The sequence below is a fragment of the Centrocercus urophasianus genome, unplaced genomic scaffold (assembly GCF_019232065.1).
Source record: "Centrocercus urophasianus isolate 14NV4802_14NV808 unplaced genomic scaffold, USGS_Curo_1.0 seq_15, whole genome shotgun sequence".
NCBI classification, from domain to species: domain Eukaryota; kingdom Metazoa; phylum Chordata; class Aves; order Galliformes; family Phasianidae; genus Centrocercus; species Centrocercus urophasianus.
The window spans coordinates 13,298,913-13,320,952 of NW_024884697.1; the positions used below are offsets into that span (position 1 = coordinate 13,298,913).

General features: G+C 44.6%; 2 protein-coding genes across 2 annotated transcripts in view; both read right to left on the minus strand.

The window, feature by feature from the left end:
• The window catches only part of LAMB1 (laminin subunit beta 1), a 43,722-nt gene extending 40,508 nt beyond the window's left edge, over positions 1–3,214 (minus strand). Inside the window, 6 exon segments of the mRNA XM_042815829.1 lie at positions 12–181; positions 321–378; positions 381–682; positions 685–727; positions 729–1,029; positions 3,180–3,214. Of these exon segments, the coding sequence (XP_042671763.1) occupies positions 12–181; positions 321–378; positions 381–682; positions 685–727; positions 729–1,029; positions 3,180–3,214 (909 nt within the window).
• A 414-nt stretch (positions 3,215–3,628) lies between these two features.
• LAMB4 (laminin subunit beta 4) overlaps positions 3,629–22,040 on the minus strand; it is a 44,038-nt gene continuing 25,626 nt past the window's right edge. The window contains exons 22-34 of the mRNA XM_042815389.1: positions 21,191–21,415; positions 19,239–19,459; positions 17,947–18,043; positions 16,433–16,808; positions 15,806–15,966; positions 12,614–12,819; positions 11,606–11,770; positions 9,533–9,686; positions 7,512–7,719; positions 6,764–6,902; positions 6,363–6,539; positions 5,171–5,324; positions 3,629–3,954 (exon numbers count right to left, since the gene is read on the minus strand). Coding sequence (XP_042671323.1) covers positions 3,815–3,954; positions 5,171–5,324; positions 6,363–6,539; positions 6,764–6,902; positions 7,512–7,719; positions 9,533–9,686; positions 11,606–11,770; positions 12,614–12,819; positions 15,806–15,966; positions 16,433–16,808; positions 17,947–18,043; positions 19,239–19,459; positions 21,191–21,415 — 2,423 coding nt within the window. The 3' untranslated portion in view covers positions 3,629–3,814. The remainder of the gene's footprint in view (positions 3,955–5,170; positions 5,325–6,362; positions 6,540–6,763; positions 6,903–7,511; positions 7,720–9,532; positions 9,687–11,605; positions 11,771–12,613; positions 12,820–15,805; positions 15,967–16,432; positions 16,809–17,946; positions 18,044–19,238; positions 19,460–21,190; positions 21,416–22,040) is intronic.

Sequence of the window (22,040 nt, forward strand, 5' to 3'; positions counted from 1 at the left end):
GCGCCGCTCACCTGGAGGTGGCTGACGATGCAGTAGGGCTCTGGCTGGCGGAGGCCGCACGTCGAGGAGGCGGAGAGGCGGGCGGCGCGGCCGATGAGGAGGTCGCCTGTGGCGGGGTAGCAGCTGCCCTCGGCGCAGCCGTAGCTGTACTCGGGCTCCTGAGCCACCGCGACCCGGAGCGCTGCGGGAGAGAAGAGAGAGAAGGGGGCACCACCGTCAGAAGGAGCCCAGCTCAGCCCCCCCGCGCCGGACCGGGGCTCCCCGCGCCCCGACGGCGGCGGGAACGCGAATAGGAGGGAGCGGGGCCGGGCGAGAGCTACCGAGGCAGCAGCAGAGGTAGAGCGGGAGGCGGCCCATGGCGAGCGGCGGGACGGGACGGGTCTGGACGGGACGGGACGAGACCCCCGCTCCGGAAGCTCCGCGCCGCCGACAGCCTCAGAGCCGCCGCTGCACGCAGGCGCTGCTGCTCCACGCGGCTCTCGGGGAGCGGCTCCGCGCCGCCGGGCGCCCCCGGCCCTCCCCCTCCGCCCCGCCACCCCCGCGGGGCCGGGCCGGGCCCGGCTGCACGGCGCTCCCGGCCCGACGGCGGGGCGGGCCCAGGACGGCCCCTCCCAACGAGGGGCCCCGCCGCAGCGGTATGGCCGGGGAGGAGGCGGTGAAGGAGCGGTGCGTCGCGGTGCGTCGCGTGCTCCGGTGTGGGGATGAGCGTACCCGACGGGGCGACGCCCGCCAGAGATGTTATCGGCGAAGAAACCGTGTGGGAATGGGCTTGGAGACCGACCTGCGCGCTGCCCGCCGTCCGAGGCCGGGCAAGGTGCTGGCCGCCCCTGGGACAGCTAATATCGTGCAGTGCTCGGTGGCCACGAAGCACGAGGAGAGGCCGCCGGCTGCCTCTCCCCAGCTCCAGACACACAGCATCGGGATGGTGGTGGAGGGACGGTTTGAGGAGAGCAGACCGATTTGCTAGTGCAGCGGGAGCTCTGCTGGCAGGCTGAAGCTGCAGCGTTTGTCCTCCTGCTGCGAGTGAGGCTGGAAATGGAGGATCCCGTGGGCTCTGTGTGCTGAGACGGGTCCTGAGTTCTGCACACGCGGTGTGCTGTGCACTCACAGGCGGTACGTAAATTTCTGCCAGGTACCGGTGTCCCTCAAGAACACTTTGCCCTCACTGTTTGCAGTCACTGAATGGAAACGTGCGGCGGGCTGCGTCCCACAAAACCCTGCCGGGTAGGTAAATATGCTCGCTCTCGTTTTACAGATGGATAAGCAGAAACAAAGAGATACGAAGTGGCCTGCCCTAAAGGTTAAACACCAGGTCTGGAACATAACCCAGGGCTCACTACCTAAGGGCTCATGGCTGTGTTTCATTAAAAATGCCCAGGAAATTAAACCATTCTTTGCTGGTAGGGCAGGTATTGAGGTATTGTTATTCTAAACCTCTTTCGCAATGTGGTCTTTGAATTCACGGAACTCATAGAATTTCACAGTCCTGTCATGCAAATCACAGCGTGGCTTTGCTTCAGTTTCAATACAACAACTGCATTTGTCCTACTTAGAAAATGCATTACTCTGCTAGTCGGTGAGCTCCAGCAGTAAGGGGCAGAAGGTGCTCTGCGGTGTCCCTTCTGTCTGTGTGCAATAACAGTGTTTCCACTGGATTCTTTTGTGTGGCATATTTTTCTAATTTTTATTGAGGTTTTTCTTCTCCTTTTTTTCTCTCTTTCATGGTCCTGCTGAACTGTTGCCCTCTCTGTATCTAACCCAGACTGTGTGTGCCCACGGAGCTGCATGTGTGCCTGGCTCAGGGATGTCTCTGACCTCAAGGAAGCCCAATTCACTGCCTGTTGTAGCACGGCTGTGGTTGAATGCCCAGAAACATCTGACAAGATCCTGTTTGATTGAATATCTGTTTGATTTCACATGGTTTTGATTAAATGTTGTTTGTTTCCACAAGAAAGAGAAGTGGGGTTGGGAGGACTGTACGAAGTGAGTTTGATCCAGATCAAGCATGTGCATGCAGACTGACTTCACAAAAACACTTTAAAAAGTTTCCTCCCATGGATCCATCTCATCTCCAGGCTTGCTTTATTGCCTCTCACAGGTGATTTTTTTTGAAGTGCTAAAATTCAGGAAAAGGTAAAATGCAAATTCTGTGCAAATTCTGTGCACCCAGCCTGCACGTGCCTTTGCCAGGTCACATCAAAGTTACAGTTGTACAGCAGGAGCTGCGATGCATGTGGCACTCTGCCTGCTGTGCAGCTGGTCAGAGTCACAGGAACAACACTGAGATCTCTGTGCCAACTGTTCCTATCCAAGCCCCCCCACCAGGTACAGATGCTTTTAACTCCAATAACTGCAGAGGTTACATCTCCTTGGGCAGACGCAAGGCAGGCTCTCACGTGAGGCCTGTTGTACGTGCGCTGCTGGCACCGGGCTGCCTCAGGACTGATGGAGGCAGTGCCCGGCTCCTCACAGCACACACACAGCCCACGATGAGTGCATGCTCCCTGTGGGGCAGTGCAGGTGGGCATGGCCATTTTTATTGAGGGAAAGCTGGAGATGCTCTGCTCAGCTCCAGGAGTACCAAGGGTGAGATTTTGAAGCAGAGGCCTTGCTCTCTTTGGCCTTTCTAACACTATACCCTTTCTGTAGCCTTTATCTAACTCCCACCTAATATTAGAAACAAATTCTAAACTAAAACTTAGGACGAATCCTGCGTTTTGTATGGCTGCAAGGAGCTGCTGTGCAAAACCTGGCTGCTGTAAAGCACCACGTGTAGGGGAATTGCTGAGAAACTTCTTCAGAGTGTGCAGCCTTCAGCTCCACGGCTTGGGCTGAAATGCTGGGGCCGTTCTCAAGCCGGAGAGCGCGTGTTAATGAAAAACGTGGGCCACCCCTTAGGAACACACAAAAAAGGTGCTGCTGTGATTTCAGTGTCGATTTCTGTGTTAAACATCTGTGCACTGCCATCCAGTGGGCACTGGGGGCTTTGCTGCCTGTTACCCACCTCTCCTGGTGGTCCGGTGCGGTTCTGGATTCCCCCGAGGGTCAGGTGGCCCCCTGCTCTGTCTCAGCAAGGCTCTGCCCTGGTCTGCAGGCAGCCCCAGGCACTTGGAGGGTTCAGCAACATAACTGAGAGTGCTGGGAGCCATCTCTGAGGCAGCTGTCTGGTGATCTCTTACAAATCGTCCTTTTTCAACCTTCTTAGTCCACGCATCTTAACATCATAGAATCACCAGGGATGGAAAAGACTTCCAAGATCATCCAGTCCAACTGTCCACCTACCACCAATATCTCCCTACTAAATACAACATCTAAATGTTTCTTTACGCCTCCAGGGACACCGGCTCCACCTCTTCCCTGGTAATACATTGGCACAGGCTGCCCAGAGAAGTGGTGGAGTCACTGTCCCTGGAGGCACTCAAGAAACATGGAGACATGGCACTGTGGGACATGGGTTAGTGGGCACAGTGGGAGTGGGTCAATGGCTGGACTGGATGATCTTAGTGGTCTTTTCCAACTGAATGATTCTATGATTTCCAGCCCTTGCAATGAGAAGTCACAGGCTGTGGATAGCTGTGAATTTTGAGTTCCCCTCAGGATTGTATCCTGATTACTTAGTTGGGTGTTCTATTAAAAGTTTATTAAAAGTTGTTCATACTCCATATAAACTCAGACTAAAAACCAAGAGAAAGTTACATTACGCCCCACACCAAAATTCTGTACACACCTTCAGACTTACATACGGAGGACAGCCACCCTGTGCTCATGAGGTGGTATACACAGAGGCCTCTGTTGCACTTTACCTGCCCAGCCCTTAGCTTTTGCACGTTGAGTACTTGCTTTCCTGCTCTGTGATTTCATTTTTAATGGCTATCACTTGTTCCTCTAATTGTCTGAGTTGCTCCGCCTTGTCTTGCTTGGTTTGATTCAGGTCCTGAAGCTTCTTCTCCAAATCTGCAAGAGTAAAGTCACATGCAGCAATGCACTTATGTGTTCTGTAAGCAAAATCCAGGGATTAACAGCGTTCCTTTTTCCAGCAGTTTTGGAGGCAATAAGCCCATTTCAAATGGAGAATGTTATATATGCAACTGGGGGGAAAAACCTGGCTTCTAGACAGTGAGAAAAACATGACAGCTTTAAAACAGTTCATTTCTCAGCATGTGCTTTTGTCTGTCAGCTATGATGGAGCAGGACATAGAGCTCTTAAAGCAGCTGGTTTAATTGAAAACATTCAGAGGGGCACTGCAGCTACTAATGTGTGTAAAGCCTAGAAAATTTGAATGTAATGGGCTTAGGTCTTCTTCATTTACAGAAGTATTTTCCTAGTACCTGTGAAGATAAACCAGTGAGAAAATAATGGCACCCTATTTGCTGCCTGTTCCCAAAGCATGGGCGTTTGGAAAGACTGAAATTCTCTCAATACTTCTTTTCAAAATGCCTGCTCAAAATATTTATTTGGCTCCTGTCTTGAAAGATTTGCTCCTGGGATGCAATTTCTGCTTCAGTTCTGCTGACATTACATGGCAGTTTTGGATACTGAACAGCATCCTATGCCCAAGAATTCCCAGTGGGGGTGCCCAGATCTTCACTACATGCAGAATTAGCTCCTCTGAGTGCAATTATGTGAGCTGTACTGGAAGTTTGCCCTGCAGCCTCCCTGCATGTGGATGTGCACCTTCTCTTTTGATGGAAAAACATCTACCTGCATCTCTTGGTAACACAAGTTGTCATCCAGGTAGTGTAAGAAAAGGCAGAGTGCAGAGGAAAGATGAAAAGTCCAAGTACCCAAATCAAAGCTCCTGGCTACATCTGCAGCTACAGTTTTAAAGCCCGTCTCTGAGAACCTGAAACAGGCTGCACAGATTTTGCACGTCCTGCTTTTACTCTGCCTGAATCAAATCACTGCAAGTCTCACTATGGACACTTCTTGACCTCTGCTTATTGCAACCAACATATGTCAAAAAACAATACAAAACAACAAAAAAAACCCCACTACTCCAAGCAATTCAACTACGGGGAAACTGTTAGTGAACGTTCAAGCAGTGATTTTCACTAGTTTAACTATTTTAAACCCAATTTCAGGTGAACCTGGCCTGCTAACATCAGTGGGAAAGGCTTCCAGTTTAATTTCCACAATTTCTTCTGCTTGCTATAGAAAGGAGAACATCACCTGTTATTCTTCTAATTTTTTTTTCAGTCTCTTCAGCCAGTTTTTCTGCTTCTTCCTTCAGCTGCTTCACTTTCTCTAGAGTTACTTTTGGAGATCCTTTTGCTTTCAGCTTGTCTTGAAGAATGGTGTACTTCCTTTTAATGTCAGTGAATTCCTGTAACGAAACCCCATTACTTAGTTTAGGAGCATCTTATAATTAACCTGGCATACCAAAGGGTATTTAAAAAAAAAAAAAAAGTGTAGAAAAACCATCTGTTTGAACCAAGCTTAAAATCTTTCAATCTTTTAAACCTTAAAACAATCCATCATAAGTGCACACCGAAGAGTGCTCTGCAAAGCCAAGTATAAATTGATGAAACAAACTGCCCACGGAGGAATCTGGAGTGTCAGTGAGGATGAAGATGTAAAGAAAAAAACAGTTAAAGATTTTTAGAACTTACGTACGCTGTTTTTATTTCTTTTGATAGGGCTTTTCTATATATTTCATTTTTGCTATGAGGCTTGATTCACATGTAATGCATTACCTATAATATTTTTTAAAAACATTTTTTCACTGGAATATTTACTGGCTACTTCCATTTTGCGCTGATTTGGGGTGCCTAGGAGGCTGCAGGTTAGATTTCTACATCGGTTTCTTACAACCTGGATGCTCAGTCATGCTCTGCCTTTGGAGCCATGGGTGTCTGGTTCTCTTCACACAGCCTTTTAGCAAATTTCCAGCTGCCTCAGAGCATTCTCAAGAAACTGGAACTATTGAAAAGCACCCAGCCAACCCCAGCCTCCACAGAACTCCCACCAGGTTTTTCTCTAATGGTGAACAGCACGAGACGAGTGAACAGAGTGCTTCCATCGCTCACATATTTTAATATCTGGTTTTGTGATTTGCTCTGTTGTGTTTGCTGGTGCCCATGGTGACTTTGAGTCTTATACACAGTGCAAGGAAAAATGTCATGGAGTAGCCAGTGAAATGTGTATGTTTTCTTTCATTCAAGCAAACTGAAGTGCTGGCTGTTAGAAACTTTAAAATAAAACAGAAATTATACATAACCTAGGGAATTATACATGGCGTGGCATAAGGAAAACTTAAAAGAGTTTTGAGGAAAACGGGCTAACACAATTCACTTCTGAATCAATAACAGTATCAAACATAGAAGGAATGTTTTTTCCTTTCATGTGAGACAGAAAGGCTTACATTATCAATTTTCTGAGCTCGCTTGTATGTTGCTTCTGCCCCTGTTCTCACATTTGTAGCTTGATTTTTGTTCATCAGCATTTTCATCTGCAGTGTGGTAATTTCATCTTCCAAATTGGACTGTTTTGCTGAAAAGTCATTGAGTTCATTGCTTGTCTTGTTCATTTGGTTCCCAGCCTGGAAAAGAACAGTTGGAGGTTGTGGTTTCTCGTGCCTTGTCCATCCCACCTGCAGAGCTTGGTAATGAAGGAGATGAATAGCAACTGACAGACAAGAGGAGCCCCTTACATGTTATGGAATTTGTATTGTATCTGAGACATATTTTGATTTTAATTTACAGTTACATTAAGGAAAAACTGGGATAAGCTCAATCATACATTAAAAGCTTTACAGCAAGATACCTGTGAGATTTGTGCTTTGATTCCTTGTATCTCTTCATTTAACTTCATGAGGGTATTTTTGGAGCGTCCTTGGGAGCTCACAACATTTTTTAGTTCGTCATTAATTTTGTCCACAGGGGGAAGAGCTTTAGCTGCTTTGCTAAAATGGAAAAATAGAAAGTGCATGTAGTATTGTGCTGTTGAGAGCAGAGCAAACACATTTCAAATGCACCCGTGCTCACATGCAGAAATGTTCCCTCAAGTCGACAACAACCTAAAAGTGTGGTTCATGAAAGCAAAACACTGGTAGTGGCCTTGTGTGTGGGAGAGCATCAACTGCTGTGCTGAAGGAGAGGATGGATGCTGCGAGCTGCCTGGCAGAGCAGTGTTGGCAAGGAATGCTCATTTATGAGGTGAACATACTTTCTTCTTCCTCAGTTTTGGCTGGTTCTTGCTCACCCATGTTTAAATCTCTCGTGGAACGAGATACGATGCTGCCCCAGGTCCCACATGGAAGCAGCTAGCTCCCTTGGTCTTTTGTGTTCAGCCAGCAAGACCAGGAGCTGGTGGCAGCTACCACCTCTTGTAGTACGTCAGATCCTACAGCCTAGGCCACTGTGGCTGCTCACTGCTGGAAAACAGCAGTCTGAAATCTGAGCTTTCCCTCCAGAGTTCCTAGACACTCAGTGTCTGGGGTAGGGACTGTGCTACTGCCCATAGTGCAATCTCAGCTGGATTTTGCACATTGTTAAGGGAACAGCTTACTCACTCGGCAGCCCATGCCTCCACCAGCAGTGTCTGAGCCACTTCCCTTTTCCTGTTTCTCTTATTTGCGTTCAGTTTGTAGCTCTCACAGTGGGCCATAATGCTTCTGATTTTACCAAGCATGCTTGTTAGTTTTCTTGGAGTCAGGGGAAGGTTTATCTGCAGGACATAACTTGCCACCTGCTCGATGTCTTCTGGAGGCACACTCTCATCTGCAACAGAAATTGAGCTTGAGACGTTCTGAAGTGCATGCTTTCTCCCAGCAAATGCAAAGGATCGTTATGGTTGCCTAGACATCGAGCTGTGCGGCAGAATAAAGCTGACAAGCACAGCGAGGGGGTAAGAGAATTACCTCCAACATTTTGTGAATTAATATTATGCTTCCAGGTAGTGCTGTTAGTGTTGTCAGAGCTGGCTGAACTGAGGATTTGAACTCACTTTGAACTAGGTTATTAAAATTCTGATGCAGAACTGAACACACAGAAGGCTTTAAGTTGGTGCACCACGCAGCCAGATGTGTCAGAACCCATTTCTCCCTTGGCCCCCAGATCAAAGAGGCACTGGGGAGACCAGGCTGTGAGTGAGACTTTCCAAGCCAGCTGGTGGGGGTAATCCATTCCCTAGAGTTGCCACAGTGCTCAGAAAGAGGTTCCTTCACAGGTTAATGAGGAAGGCTAAGCTGCAGAGAGGGATTTGGGCCAGGCTGAGATAGGGTGGGAATTCAGAGTGAGAAAAACATGTTTTATCAACTCTTCCAAGTACTCCCATTGCAGTACTAGCAGTGCTAAGAGGGGCAGGTACACTGGGTCAGAGGAGCCAACGCTTTGCCATGTCTCATCATCATGTCTTTTTTCTACTCACTTCCCTTTGTGGACAAAACCTTGGGTGATAGTGCAGTTGAAACATATTATGTGTTTGTGCTAATGCTCCAAAGTAACTGATGGAGAATTAAATACAAGTGCAAACAGCTGTGCATCTCAGAGAGCTGTCTTCTGTCAAAATGCATTCATCTAAAACTGCCATGCGAGTCAGTGTACGGTACAGTAGATTTGATGTAACTGTATCCATTTGATCCGCCACGGTGCATAAACTTCAATTTACTAACAAAAAATTCATGAAGAAATGCATTTGCAATGATTAGTAAATGCCATATGTCTTCTAAGAACACATAAAAAAAGGCCAAGGATGATGTTGTCAATTGCTACCAAACAAAAATATGAGAACATTGAGGACTGAAATTTTTCTTCACATTCTGTAAAATACCTTAAATATTCCTTAACAAAGAGAGCCCTCAGCACTCACTGCTGTTTGGATGTAGAGGCGTGAATGCCAAAGGATTGCCAGCATGCAGTCCTTAGGGAATGAGCAGATCAGCTACATGCAAGAGATTACAGAAAATACGAATGTATTTCAAGTCCTTTTATGTGCATCTGATTAAAAAAACAAAAACTAACAGGCAACAAAACATCTCTGCAATTGAGAGGGTGGAAAAGGTTTTAGGGCATATATTGTTTTGTTATTTTTTATGAGTGCTGAAGTTCTACCAGAATCCTTTGATTCCTCGAGTTACTGCTTTAGAGGATGGAGCAGTTTGTCACTTTGTGTCCTAATTCCCACGCTCCCTACAGAGAGCCCCTATGGGCCGGGAAGAAGGGGGTGGAATAACAATTTGAGGATGCACTGAACATGCCTGGATGTCATACATTGTATGAAATTATGTTAGTAGCCCTTTACTCAGCTAACCCAGGAACTGAGGGAATTACTTGCCTACTTCAATTTAGGTAAATTAAGAAAATATGACAATTAGAACGTGGCAAATCAATGGCAAAAATAATAGAAAATGCTGTCCTCTAGGAGAAAGAAATACTAGAGAGGAAGAAATTGAAAAAAAATGCATAGATCTGGAGGGGACAAGAAATCTGATATGTATGCAGCTCAATCACTTTCTAGCCATCTATTGTTATAGCACACATGAATACATAGTAAGGAAAAATGAGTCAGAAAGAACTTTCCTTGCATATTTACCTGACAAGAAGTTTTTCACTTTTCTGATAAATTCCTTTGTGACTTCTCGGTCGACTTTAATCTGGTTTTTAGCTTTCTCTAGTTCCCCATTGAAGTGTGAGCCTTTCAGCTTGGTGTCTTCTGCCATTTTTCTGATGCTTTCAACCTGGAGATACTATGAAAAACAGCAGCGGTGTTTTCCGTATTCATTGCTTGGCAAGGTGAGCTCTCACAGTGTGAGCTCCAAGTGGGGTCACTTGGCATGGCTTTGAAACACCTGTAGTAGGAGACTGCTTTGGGGAGCTCCTGAAGTTGTTACATAATGGCCTTTGTCTAGCCTAAGAAGAAGCCTAAATCAAGTATTTTTTTCCTTTGTGCAACCATCACCAAACCATTTCTAAAGAAAAAGCACTGACTTGCTTTCTGATGCAATGTTGTGATATGTCATTGATCTGATTCATTACATAATTTAATTTGCCTTTCTATGCTGGAGTTACATTAAAATGCACTTTTTAAAAGTACAAGAAAGCTAGAAATTAATACTTGTCTTTAAGAGTTAAATTTTGCAATTAATTTAATATACGTGATTATTTAACTTAGTGCTTTAATTTAATTATCAAACTCCAATAGTATTTTGCTCTTCTGGGAGTTGTGCTTTGCTCTAAGGAAATGCTCAGGTACAGATGGAAGAAATTCCCTGTTTCCCCAGGCAGCAAGAAAAACAATGATGTTTCTACTTTGGCAACATCTGCAGGAGGGCCATTCCTGTTGTTCCTTCATGACTGGGGCCTCAGAGTCTCCTGACTGCTCATTTCTACACACGCTAACTGTGCAGTAGTGTGGTGTGGATTCTAAAAGGAGGAAATGGATGCCCAGGCACCATGCAGGGAGGGGACAAAGCCACTGCAGAAAGATGTTTCTATTGGAAAATGGCTTTTGCCTATCAGTGTCACAGGCATTTTCTCTGATTGTTAATGAGAACAAACTGTGGTTTTGGGATTTGTCTGTTTTGCTTCCTTTGCACATGTTGTGTTGGCCACACTTTCCTTGAGTTATTTTTATAAATTGGAGCAGCTGAATACTTGATGCCCATATAAACATTACAGGGGGTAGAAAATATTTGGCTTGAAGTTATCTGCAAAAATTCCTTAATGGTAAATATGAAAGTAACATAAAATTGTATACATTGATCTTAATGGTATGCACAGCAATCTTAATGGGATAAGCATGGGCTGCTGGCAAATACTACCATTTGAATCTTTCTCAGTGACAATAAGACAATATTAACCTAATGTCACCATGTCCATTGGTACAGGACACCATGACTCATGAGACCTTGGCAGCTGTGAGGAAGGCATGGTTAGAGGCACTGTCCCTTGGTGGGAGTAGACTGTAATACTCCTGGCACTGCATCATGTCTGTGGCGTAAGGATGGAGTCCATCACCAGGTCACTCACTGCTCTTTGCCCAAGGAGCAAATGAGTTTTTGTAGATTTGGGGCTTGCTACTTCATCTTCATCTCTGTTCATTTTAGCTATCTACAAGTCAGCTATCCAAATCTAAGCCAGCTGTTCATGCAATGTGGGGAAAAAAAAAAAAAGGAAAAAAGAAAAAAGGAAAAAGAAAAAAAGAAAAAAAAGCACCTTCAAGTAATTCATATGTATTCCTGAGATGAATAGCTAGACTGGATAAAATGAAGCTGGAGCTGCCTGACTCCTTCCACTTACTGCATAAGGAGTACAGATGACTAGCTGTGATATAGCCAACAATATCCCTATGAAGGTGGGGGCACGACCCCACCCTTATCTTTCCCTCTGACTTAGGGAAGCAAGCTGCGCTTCTCTAATTTGCAAGTCTATGCTATAACAGCTTTTACTCCTTAATATAAAACAGTATCCAGGGAGAGAAGAGGAAGAGCCTGCTTCGCAAAGGCAGCAGTGCCATGGGAAGCAACTCCCTGGTACTGAGGGCTTTAGCATAACTGTTGACTTACAGCTGAGACACTTCTCATGAACGGTGTTTCCCAGGAATAGATTGCCCAGTTTCCCATCCTCCATGCATTGCACTGAACACATGTAATTTTGATACACATACTTGATTCTCAGGGTCCTGTAGCTGAGTAGTCAAGTTAGTTAGCAGGACAGCAGTCTCCTCAGCTTTCCTGAATGCACTAGAGGAGAGAGGAAGAGCTCCGCTGCAGTTTGGGCCTCCCCCACAGGCTGCTGCAGCACAGGAATGGTTTCCTGGCACCCCGCAGATCTGCAATAAGGAAAACATTTTGTCAGGACTTCTCTGGGTATCTGAGATACACTTCTGGTGGAAGGATGTTGGACAGTGCATGGGATTTTCCCAGAGACCTAGTCAGGATATCTCCAAAATGAGATCACTGCCAGTGAAAGGATCCCTTTCCCTGACTTGAAGGATGCAATGACAGCTCATGGCTCTAAACCTCTCCTTCCAGCAGCCATCTGTTGAGCAATATGTGTTATGCAGAGACCTTTGTTTTACTCTGTGGCAAAAGGTTGAAACTGTTCTCATGCTGTATCCAGCCCAAGGAGCATCCAAGTCTATCCAGTTGGTTCTGAAGGACCCGGATAATTTCTCCAAAACACAGTAGCATGCCTAAGACTCTACTCACTTTGACACAGATGTTGAGACTAAAGGCCAAGATGGATGTTCTGTTCTAGAACTGGCAGTGCTAGGGACAAAGTTCTTGTCCCTTCCCATTCTACAGGTGCTACAAAGGACATGCAAACACTTCTCATCCACTCATGGGTTGCTCTGCTTAGGTTAAGCCACTGATGGAGGAGGTTGGGGTTAATCTTTCTGAATTTACACTGAAGCCCCCTTCAGACTGGAAAGTGCTTGAACATTTCCTGGTGCTGTGCCTGCCCTGGGAACAATGGCTGCCAGAAGGGTGTTAGTGACCACACTACCACAGCTGGGAATTGCAGCTGTGCCTGACATGATGGCAGGTCTGTGCCAGGGAAGTGTCCTTCTCCAGATTTAAAATGCATGTAATTATTCTTTTAAAATAAAAAAGACTAGTGGCATAAAAAGGAAGATTTTATTTAGTTCCCATCACAAACCCCCAGCACCTACCTTTTCAGCCAAGTGTTGAATGCTAGGGATCTTGACCAGTTTGAGCTGCTCCAGCACTCTGCTCCCTTCCCAGGCCCGCTTGTGCATCACAGTGAGCATGCTCTGCCTTGTGTGCTCCGAGTGCCTTACCACAGGGGCTGTCTCACGAGCTTTCTGTTCTGCCAGGAATGATACTTCAGAGTGTTTCCTAATGTTGTTGATGGCCTCTGCAGCAACAGAAATAGCGTTGAGTACCAACTGATTGCATTTGATTTTATTCACGTATTTACTTGAGTGCTGGAGCAATGGTGAGTGACAGGTCTGCTTGTGGTGATTGAAGTTGGACGGGAGGGATGGACAGAAACTGCCATTTCTTCATTCAAGTTTTCTAATCCTTTACTCAGACAAATACCAAACAGGGATAGTTATCAATACGCATAACACTTGCTACAATAGATGAAAATGGAGTGGATCCTATGTTATTCCTCAGAATTGAAGTTTAGGCAGGAAATCTGTTCACACCACTTGTAAATTGAAATGATAATCTCTGTGACTGTGGCTCAAGGAAGCATTTGTCCTCCCCATTTTCAGCATGGTACCCAAAAGTTAAAGTCTTCTGGGCCAAAATTTAATTATAAATGGAAATGTATTACTTTTCTTGGCTCTGGAGAAATACAAGTTCAGAGTTGATGTACTGAAAAGAAAGAAAGCATTTCCATGATAAGCCTTTAGAGCAGGCAATGAATGCTTTCTTGTTTGCTTAATGTAAGCTTTTCCTCAAGTAGAGACTCAAAACCATGGAGAATATATCTATATATATATTTTTTCCCCAGTTGAATAGCCTAAAGAAACGAATCAGGCTTTTTGCAAAACACGCAATTTAAAGTTACTGCTGTCAGATCTCCAGGGAACCCAAAGTTTTCCCCAAATTGTCACGCAGAAGTATGTGCAATGATCCAGAACTGATGTTTTGTTAATGCAAAAGCATTAGAGGTCATTGATTAACATCTCACTGGGCTGGTAACAACTCAGTTAAGTTGGTTGAAGTCAATGAGAACACTCTCGTCAGGTCCTGCCTGTTTTTTACCAGGCTCTAAAGCTCTTGGTCTTGCTTTGGCTGAAGCAGAATGATGTGTAGTTGTATGGAACTTAGGCTATTTGTTTTATTTTGTACCTCTTGGAAACAATGTACAGTTTAAAGCTAGATTCTAATACAAAGTACCTGGCAAGAGGCTGCTCTAAGCAAGAGGCTGTTTTTTATGCAATAATTTCATTGCAGAAATATTTTACAGTGGTTCAACTCTTCGTTAAATGGCCCAAACACATTTTTTATGCTTGGTTTGTGATGGAGCTGTAGGGATTCCAAAGTTCCTTTATGTTAAACACAGTTTCTTAGCACAGACTTGATTTACAGCTCAGGAATCTGGGCTCATCACATTACAATGCCACAGTGGCTGCAAAACCAGGAAACAAGATTGGAAAGAGGTAATTTAATGAGATTTCATAAACTGCAAGAATTCTTGTTAGGACACTCGTGTCTTTTTTTTCTTTTTGCAGGGAGTTCAATCATTATTAACTGTTGACATTTCCAACTCAGGCAGCTGAGTATATGCCCATGAGGTGGTTCAAGAAAAGTCCTGAACTCTCATTTCACTTGAACCTCTACAAAGAGAGGTAGGCAGGAGCCCATTTCCCCACATGTGCCTGGGGCACAGGTGTCAAATGTCCCCCAGATAGGCATATCCTCCATCCTGCTCTGTCCCACTTCCTTGGGCCAACAAAAAAGCATGAGAAAAAAAGCAGACAGGGCCATAGCCTGAATCGTCCTGAAATGATGAAGGGATGAGGGAACCAGGCTTTCTCCCAGGCACTGGGGAAGCTGGCTTTCTTGAGGGAAATGTTATTTCTGTCCTGCTAGATGCTTGGTAGCAGCACCAATGAATATTTGCGGCCCTGACCAACAATTCAGCTTAAATTCAAGGTCTTCCCCTCCCCATACCCCTGTGTGCTTTTTATAGGGCTGTTTATCTGCCCCCAGAGGCCAAAAGATGAAAAAGCCTTGGAATGTGACCAGAGAGCACCGCAGATGGTTCAGCTGCGCATCCACTGAGCTCCCTGGGATTGTTTCTTTGCCTTCCTGCCTTCTCAGAGTCAGCACAAGACCCAGTTGAATTAGGACGTGGTGACTGTGATGGCTGTGCTGACTGCATACGTGGGACTTGAGTAGAAGACTGGTCCCCCAGGCACTGCCAAGTATAACAGTGCAAAGAAACCTTAAATCTTAATTAATCCCTCTTATCCCTTTTCCTTTCCCTCGGCTTTATATACCATTGATCTTCCCTTCATTTTTTTAGTCCTGTTTAGTCCAGTCTTCTTCTTGCTTGTACAAAACATGAAAGATCTCAAAGTGGGTTTGCACTGCCTTTAAATTCTATTTTCTGTGCTCACTGTAACATCTGGGGGTTCACACCTTAGCAGCCACCTCTCTGGTCAGATGGTGGAGTGTATACTGCTGAGAGTCTCCTGCTGTTGTGGATCTAGTTAGTATCTAATCAAGATCCCTGAATCATACGTTCCTGTCTTTTTCCAGAATTCATGAAGCATGTGACATTGTTATTATTGCCATTAGCAGCTGATGGAGACTATACTTAGCTCAGGCACAGACAGTGTAATTATTTTAAAAATGCCAAGGAACTCGGTTCTGTTTTCACATTTTGTGATGATGGAGAGCCAGTTCCTTACCACATAAAGTCATGTATTTTCTCATGGGAACACTGAGAAGTTGTTCTACGACTCTCTGCTTTAATTAAACAAACCATTGCTGCACAACATTTTTTAAGTATTGCTAAGAGCAAGAGGAGTCAGAAACAGGGAAAATATCCTTTTCTCTTCTACTGTATGATCTGAGAGTCTATAAAGCGAAACTGGGTGGCCTTTAAATCCTGATGGAAACACTTGGGCTCATGAGATTTTTGACTGATATGATCATGCATATATCTGCATCTGAAATGTAGGATGCTGGAAATCAAAGCATTTTAAAACAAAATGGAGTTTGGAAAGTTACTATAATAAACTTTATAGTATTTGGATTTTTGTAATACCACATGGAACTAAAATCTAAGGATCTTTGAAATGTTGCATGGCTCAATAGTGAGAAAAACATTGTGAAATTTCATGGCATATGTTCATCTATTTCAGTACTGGCTGCCTTACCTTTGAGGCTCAAGTAATGAAAAGTGCGATGTAGATCTAATTTCTGTTGTAGAAGTTCATAGACACGATCAGCTTCTTCGCCAATGTCTTCAATGTTCTCAGTGAGGTCAGGAAATTCATATGGCATACTACGAATCGGACCCGTTTGTGTAATTTGTTGTCTACGAGAGAAGTGACAGTTATGCAGAAGTCAGACTGAATTGCTCTTAAACAATTGAGGTACACACTATTTTAGAGGACAAGAGATAAATTTCTAAATGAGCAGAAACATTTACTTGTAATGACTTAGGAAAACATTAGGAACAGGGAAATTCCAACATTTACTTATATGCTTTAGGGGAGCCGTATGTGAAATAATCAGAGAACAGAATCATAGAATCCTAAATCGGAAGGGGCCTTTAAAGGGCACCTAGTCCAATTTCCCTCCAATAAACAGGGACACATACATATATCTCTCTGTATATCTATATAGGTTATTTTGTTCATGGATCTACTGAAAGCAGAAGATTAGCGCTCCAGCATCTTTTTCTGATTAGAAGAGGGATTTGAAGAGTAGGGCATGGGGGAAGCCTGGGGGAAGTCTGCTTTGTCAGCCAAGGGATTTTAGCAGGGCAGCAGAGCCCTTACTGAAGATAGCCATGAAAATCCTTGATGCTTGAGAGTGCCTCCCATGAAAAAACAGGACGTTTCAAAATTCTTTCAATTTCAGAAATGGCATCTTCAAAGGCTTTGAATCGCATGTCACAGCTGGGCATCCGTCCTCCTTTATCTTCTAGGCTTGCAGCAAACCTCATTAACCCTTGAACAGTCTGGGCGAGGGCAGTAATTTCAGTGTCCCACTCATCAAAACAAAGGTGACAGTGACGGCAAGAGGGAAAGTCTTTCTCGAAGCCACGGCCACACTGGTCGCAGAACCGCCCAGTGACACCAGCACGGCAGTTACACACACCAGTGGCTTTGTCACACCGAGGCCAGCTGGTTCCCTCTGGGTTACAGTTGCATGCTGCAAGAAAGGGACAGCAAGTTATATGCAATATTGCAGTTCCTTTTCTGCAGGAGTAAGGCGTACAGAAGGCACAATCATGTATTTTAACGCAATAAATAGAAACTGGTTTTCTTTGCTGCTCTTTGAGCCCGCTTGGCTGGATCTGCCAAGGGACAACATTACCTTGCTAGGTGGGACTCTGATGTATGGGGTTTATTTTTCTTGATAGGTTTCTACTAGAGCTTTTGACTTGGAACAAGTTGGAGTGTTCCCCCACTCTGCCCAACTCTGCTATTCTAGCACTGCTTCCCTGTTCTTTTACACTAAAGGGAAAAACAGATGCTAGCTAACTTCAGCCACCCAAAGGCCACCATGTATCGTGTGTCAATCATCTAGGCTCCTTCTGTGGCAAAGAAGAGAAGCAGGTGCACCTAAAAATCAATCTAAATCGGTACTCATAGAATCATACTGCATTCCAGGTTGGAAGGGACTCACAAGGATCATCAAGTCCAACACAGCATCACCTAAAATTCAAACCCTATGCCTGAGAGCATTGTCCAAACTCCTTGAACTCTGGCAGCTTGGGGCTGTGACCACTGCCCTGGGGAGCCTGTTTCACTCTCTCAGTGAAGAACACTTTTCTAATACTCAATCAGAACAGCAAAAGCTGGACAAAAAACCATCTTATCTACCTGCACTGCCTGGAAAATTCACCACTGATCAGAGGAGCTCAGACTAGGTCAGACTAGGCTTTGGAACAGCTAATGTCAGGTGAGATAAATCCCTTCTGATACCTCATCCCAGTGCTCCCTGGGCTGGGGAGCTGTGTGCTGAGAGCTGAACTACATACTCATTCTGCAGCCTTCAGCTAGCACAGCCCGTTTCTAAATATCAGAGAATGAAACCAATGTTCAAGTCAAAGTGAAGGGGATGGCCTTCACATCAGGGGAAGTCTAATGGCTTTTCTTCAGCTCTTGATTATTCCATGGTTCCACCAAAACTGCAGAAGGAACAACACTGACAAACAATATAAACAACTTAATCATTTCATACACTGAAATGTATCTGTTTCTCTGGATATAAGTTTTGTCTCGTTTATGAATAAAGGCACAAACATTTATTTTGAGGCAGTTTCTAGCCCAGTTATAATACTTACAAATGCAATGCTTCTGGGGATTGCCAAAGTAGTTTTCCTCACATTCGTTGCAGCGTTTCCCACCATAGCCTACCTTACACAGACACTGGCCTGTAAGCTGGAAACAGTTCAAGTTTTAACAACTGCCCATGTAGTATGACTGCATATACATTATTTACTGGATTTCTTCTTTGCTCTGTGACTTTTATTATATAGCTTCATGGGGACCATAGTGACACTGCTTCTGCATGTTGTTTGAACATGGTTTAACATGATAAACTTCCTTTACCATCTTCATACTGAAGGATGTTAAAAAAAAATTACTCTGAGAGCTGGCTTTTCTTTACTAATAGGAGAGGTTTCATATGGTCAAGTCTGATCTTTGAGAATGCATCCTCTGACTATTATCTGAGAGAGGATTTTTTCTTCTTTTCCAGAAAAGATTGATGGCTTATTTTTGCTGGAACAAAGTACTCATCTTAACATTTCAACTTTTAACTACATGATAGATATATTGCAATGGAAAACCTCCAGGGTACATTATGCACATTGCCCTAGAAAAATTTGTTTTGGAATTCAGTGCTGAAATGAAACTGCAGGGAATTACAGCTCTGATAACTCAGAAAAGCAGTAGTAGTTCTTCTGTGTGAAGGGCTACGTTTTGTAGGAAAAATAATAGCTCCACTAAGTAAACCACGACAAAGAGCATATTGAAAGGAAAATGTGAAAGCACATCAGCAAGAGCTTGGTGCAACGTCCTGGTGCTATGAAGTCAATAGCAAAATGGCTGTTGTCTCCATGAATCACAATTTCAGCTCTCTATTCTGAAGTACTGTTTTATTTTTTCTACCTTCTTGCTCTAGAAAATGCCCAAGAATTAAAAATGAGAAAAGATACAGTAGTAGCCAGATTGATGATGCATGACTGATGTAATGACCACTGCTCTTTGTGAAAAGAAACCCTTAAAAAACCAAACACATGCAAGACTCTAAAGGTCCAAGCCTGGACTTCTTCTTCCCTGTATGTACACTTATGGGGCAGTTTTTCCTTGTGTCATTTTCTCATGTATTTCTATGATCCACTTTAAAAGGAAACACACAGGCAAAGAGTAATTGCTTACAAGTAAAGCCACAGTATCAGAACAGCACATGTAATATAATGGCTCCAAGCCAAATTACGCCAACCGCGAGTTTCCAAAGACTTGTTGTTTCTGGAAAGCATGACAAAAATCCATCCCCATATGAGAAGGTCCCAACCGTGTCATGCCAAAACATTGCCCTCCCAGTTCCCAGAGAGCAGAGTAATTTCCTTGCCTGGTCACACTGGCTACTTTGGGTGTTTTTCACGTCACAGTCACAGAGCTGACATCCTTTTCCTCCAGCCAGGTCCCAGTAGCCTGGCGCACACTGGTCGCATGTTGTACCAACTACGTTGGGCTGACACGGGCAAGCTCCGGTGGCTGGGTCACACAGGCAGGCTGCATCCCCTCCAGGGCATGTGGCAGGGAGGACACCTGCAGGATTGCACTTGCAGACTGGAAAGAGAAGGACAACTGCTACAGCAGATGGTGATACAAATGGCTGATGGACAATCAGAACTGTACATGGAAGCACAGTCTGTAGGCTCACAGAATGGTTTGGGTTGGAAGGGATCTTCAGTATCCACCTAGTCCAACCCCTTGCCATTGGCCGGAGCACCTTCCACTAGATCAGGCTGCTGAAAGCCCCATCCAATATGGCCTTTAATACTTCCAAGGATCCACAGCTTCTTTGGGCAACTACTTCCAGTATCTCACCATCTTTGTTGTGGAATTTTTCTTCTTTATATCTTATCTAAATTTGCCATTTTTCAGTTTAAAACAATTGCCCCTTGTCCTGTTAGTACAGACTAAAAAGTCTGTACTAACTAAAAAGTACTTACTAAAAAGTCTTTCTCCATCTTTCTTATAAGCACCTTTTAAGTACTGGAAGACTCCAGTAATGTCACCTCAGAACCTTCTTCAGGATGAGCAAGCCCATCTCCCTCAGCCTGTCTTCATAGGAGGGGTGCTGTGGCCCTCTGAGAATCTTTGTGGCCTCCCCTGAACCCGCTCTGACAGCACCGCATGCCTCTTGTGCTGGGGGCCCCAGGCCTTGACACAGTACTGCAGGTGGGGCCTCATCAGAGTGGGGTAGAGGGAAATAATCACCTCCCACAACCTAGTAGTTACACTTCTTTTGATGCAGCTCAGGATACGATTGGCTTTCCAAGCTACAAACACACACTGTTGGCTCATATCCTATGTTTTATCCACTCGGGACTATTCCCAAGTCCTCCTCTTTCTATTGTGGTTTTGTCTACAGCGTTGAACAAACTCACAGAGAGCTTTTACTACTTTTAATATAGGCACCAAAAGCTGAAGTTGTAGTGCGTTTTGAATCTTGTTAGCATGAAATGCTAAATATGTTGGATAAGGAAATGCTGATTTACAGTAGACACTATGCAGTGTGGGAAACCCCAGCAACGGGTAAGCCAAGTAAGATAAGAAGCCTTCCTTGTGAGGAGCCAGAAGTTCTTGCTAAATTATTTCTAGCTGACATCTTCCAAAGATGAATGAGGTATGGGCTTGAACTGTATTTCAGAGATTTCCAGAAGAAGGACGTCTTGAAAATAGTTATGTTTTCTGGCCTGTACAAATCTTCGATTAACATTTGTGAAAACGACCTTCTATAAACTCTGAGGAGAAACTTATGCTTTGCATTTACTTGTACTCCTTCCCTTCTGCTCAAAATGCTGTTACTGGCAGTGCTCTCATGAGGACTATTAAACCGCCTGAGCAGCCTCTTTCTAGCTGTACCATTAAAACAACTGGCAAGGCAGGGAGCTCAGCAGGGGATCATCTGGTTAACTGAGCATTGCTTAGCTGGCATCGGCCTGCAACATGGATAAACAATTATCTTTGATTCCTTTAATTTTAATTTCTCCCTGACTGGGATGAATGCACATTTATTTTTCAACAAAGAATAGTGCTTTCAGTTCAGGTGAGCATTTCCTAGGGTTGATATTCAGCACAAGATTTAGGCAGGCCTGCATGAAAAACACAGAACTTAATAGATTCCATATTAATAGTTATTTCTAGCACTGGGAAGGAATTTCTTCAGTACTTGCATATTTGCATATCTACTTCGGTTTTTTTAAACTAAGGACTAACCTCTCCCTGTAAGCCTAATTTTCTTGTAACTTCTCTTGCTGGCAATATACAGTTGCAGAGCTGTTGCCCACTTACTTTGGCAGTCCTGATCGAGGGCTGAGCCAAAATACCCAGGTTTGCAGAACTGGCAGTTTGCTCCATGGGTGTTGTGCAAACACTTGACACATTCCCCAGTGACCCTGTTACAGGACTCCGGGTCTGTCACATCAATGTTGTTGTTGCAGGGACATGGTGCACATTCCTCCCCTGGGCTTCCTGGGATTTTGTAGAACCCGCCAGGACATTCATCACACCGGCTGCCTGTCAGGAAGGTACAAACATGTGCTGCCTAATGAGAATTCAAGAGGATCATGCAGTTTCTAATAATACTGCTAACAGGCTCAGACTGTCTATTCAAATGCACAGTTTCAATGGGAAATACCCACCTGTTTGAAATCTTTAATAATCCTATGATCAGTTAAAATTATATCTCTCATACTGCAATCTGACGGGAATGCACCCTCCTCACTGCAAGGGGCAAGTTGGTGTCACTGGGACCTTGTCCAGTGGTTCATCCTTGCCCGAAGACTTTGCTCTTTCATCACTGTCCCCAGGTCCAGAGCCTTCCCCAGTCTCCAGAAGGGTAAGCCTGGTGCCATAGGAGTGACCAAGAGCCTCACCAGGATGAAACAAGAGGAAGAATGTTCAGAACTGAGGACATCAGAGGTCTGTGAGGACAACAGTCCCCTGGGAAAGTACCAGCAAGAATCATTTTGGCCCGGCAGCGTTTCTTCAGGCAAAGCTGCTCTTGACTTATACAGGAACCTGGCTTAAAAAAAGGTGACAGCATGTGCTTTTAGCTCCATTGCAGGAGGTGTTCATAACCAACAGGGGAAGAAAATGCTTCAAATTTTCCCTGTGGAAATTCAAGGTGAGTCAATGGGAT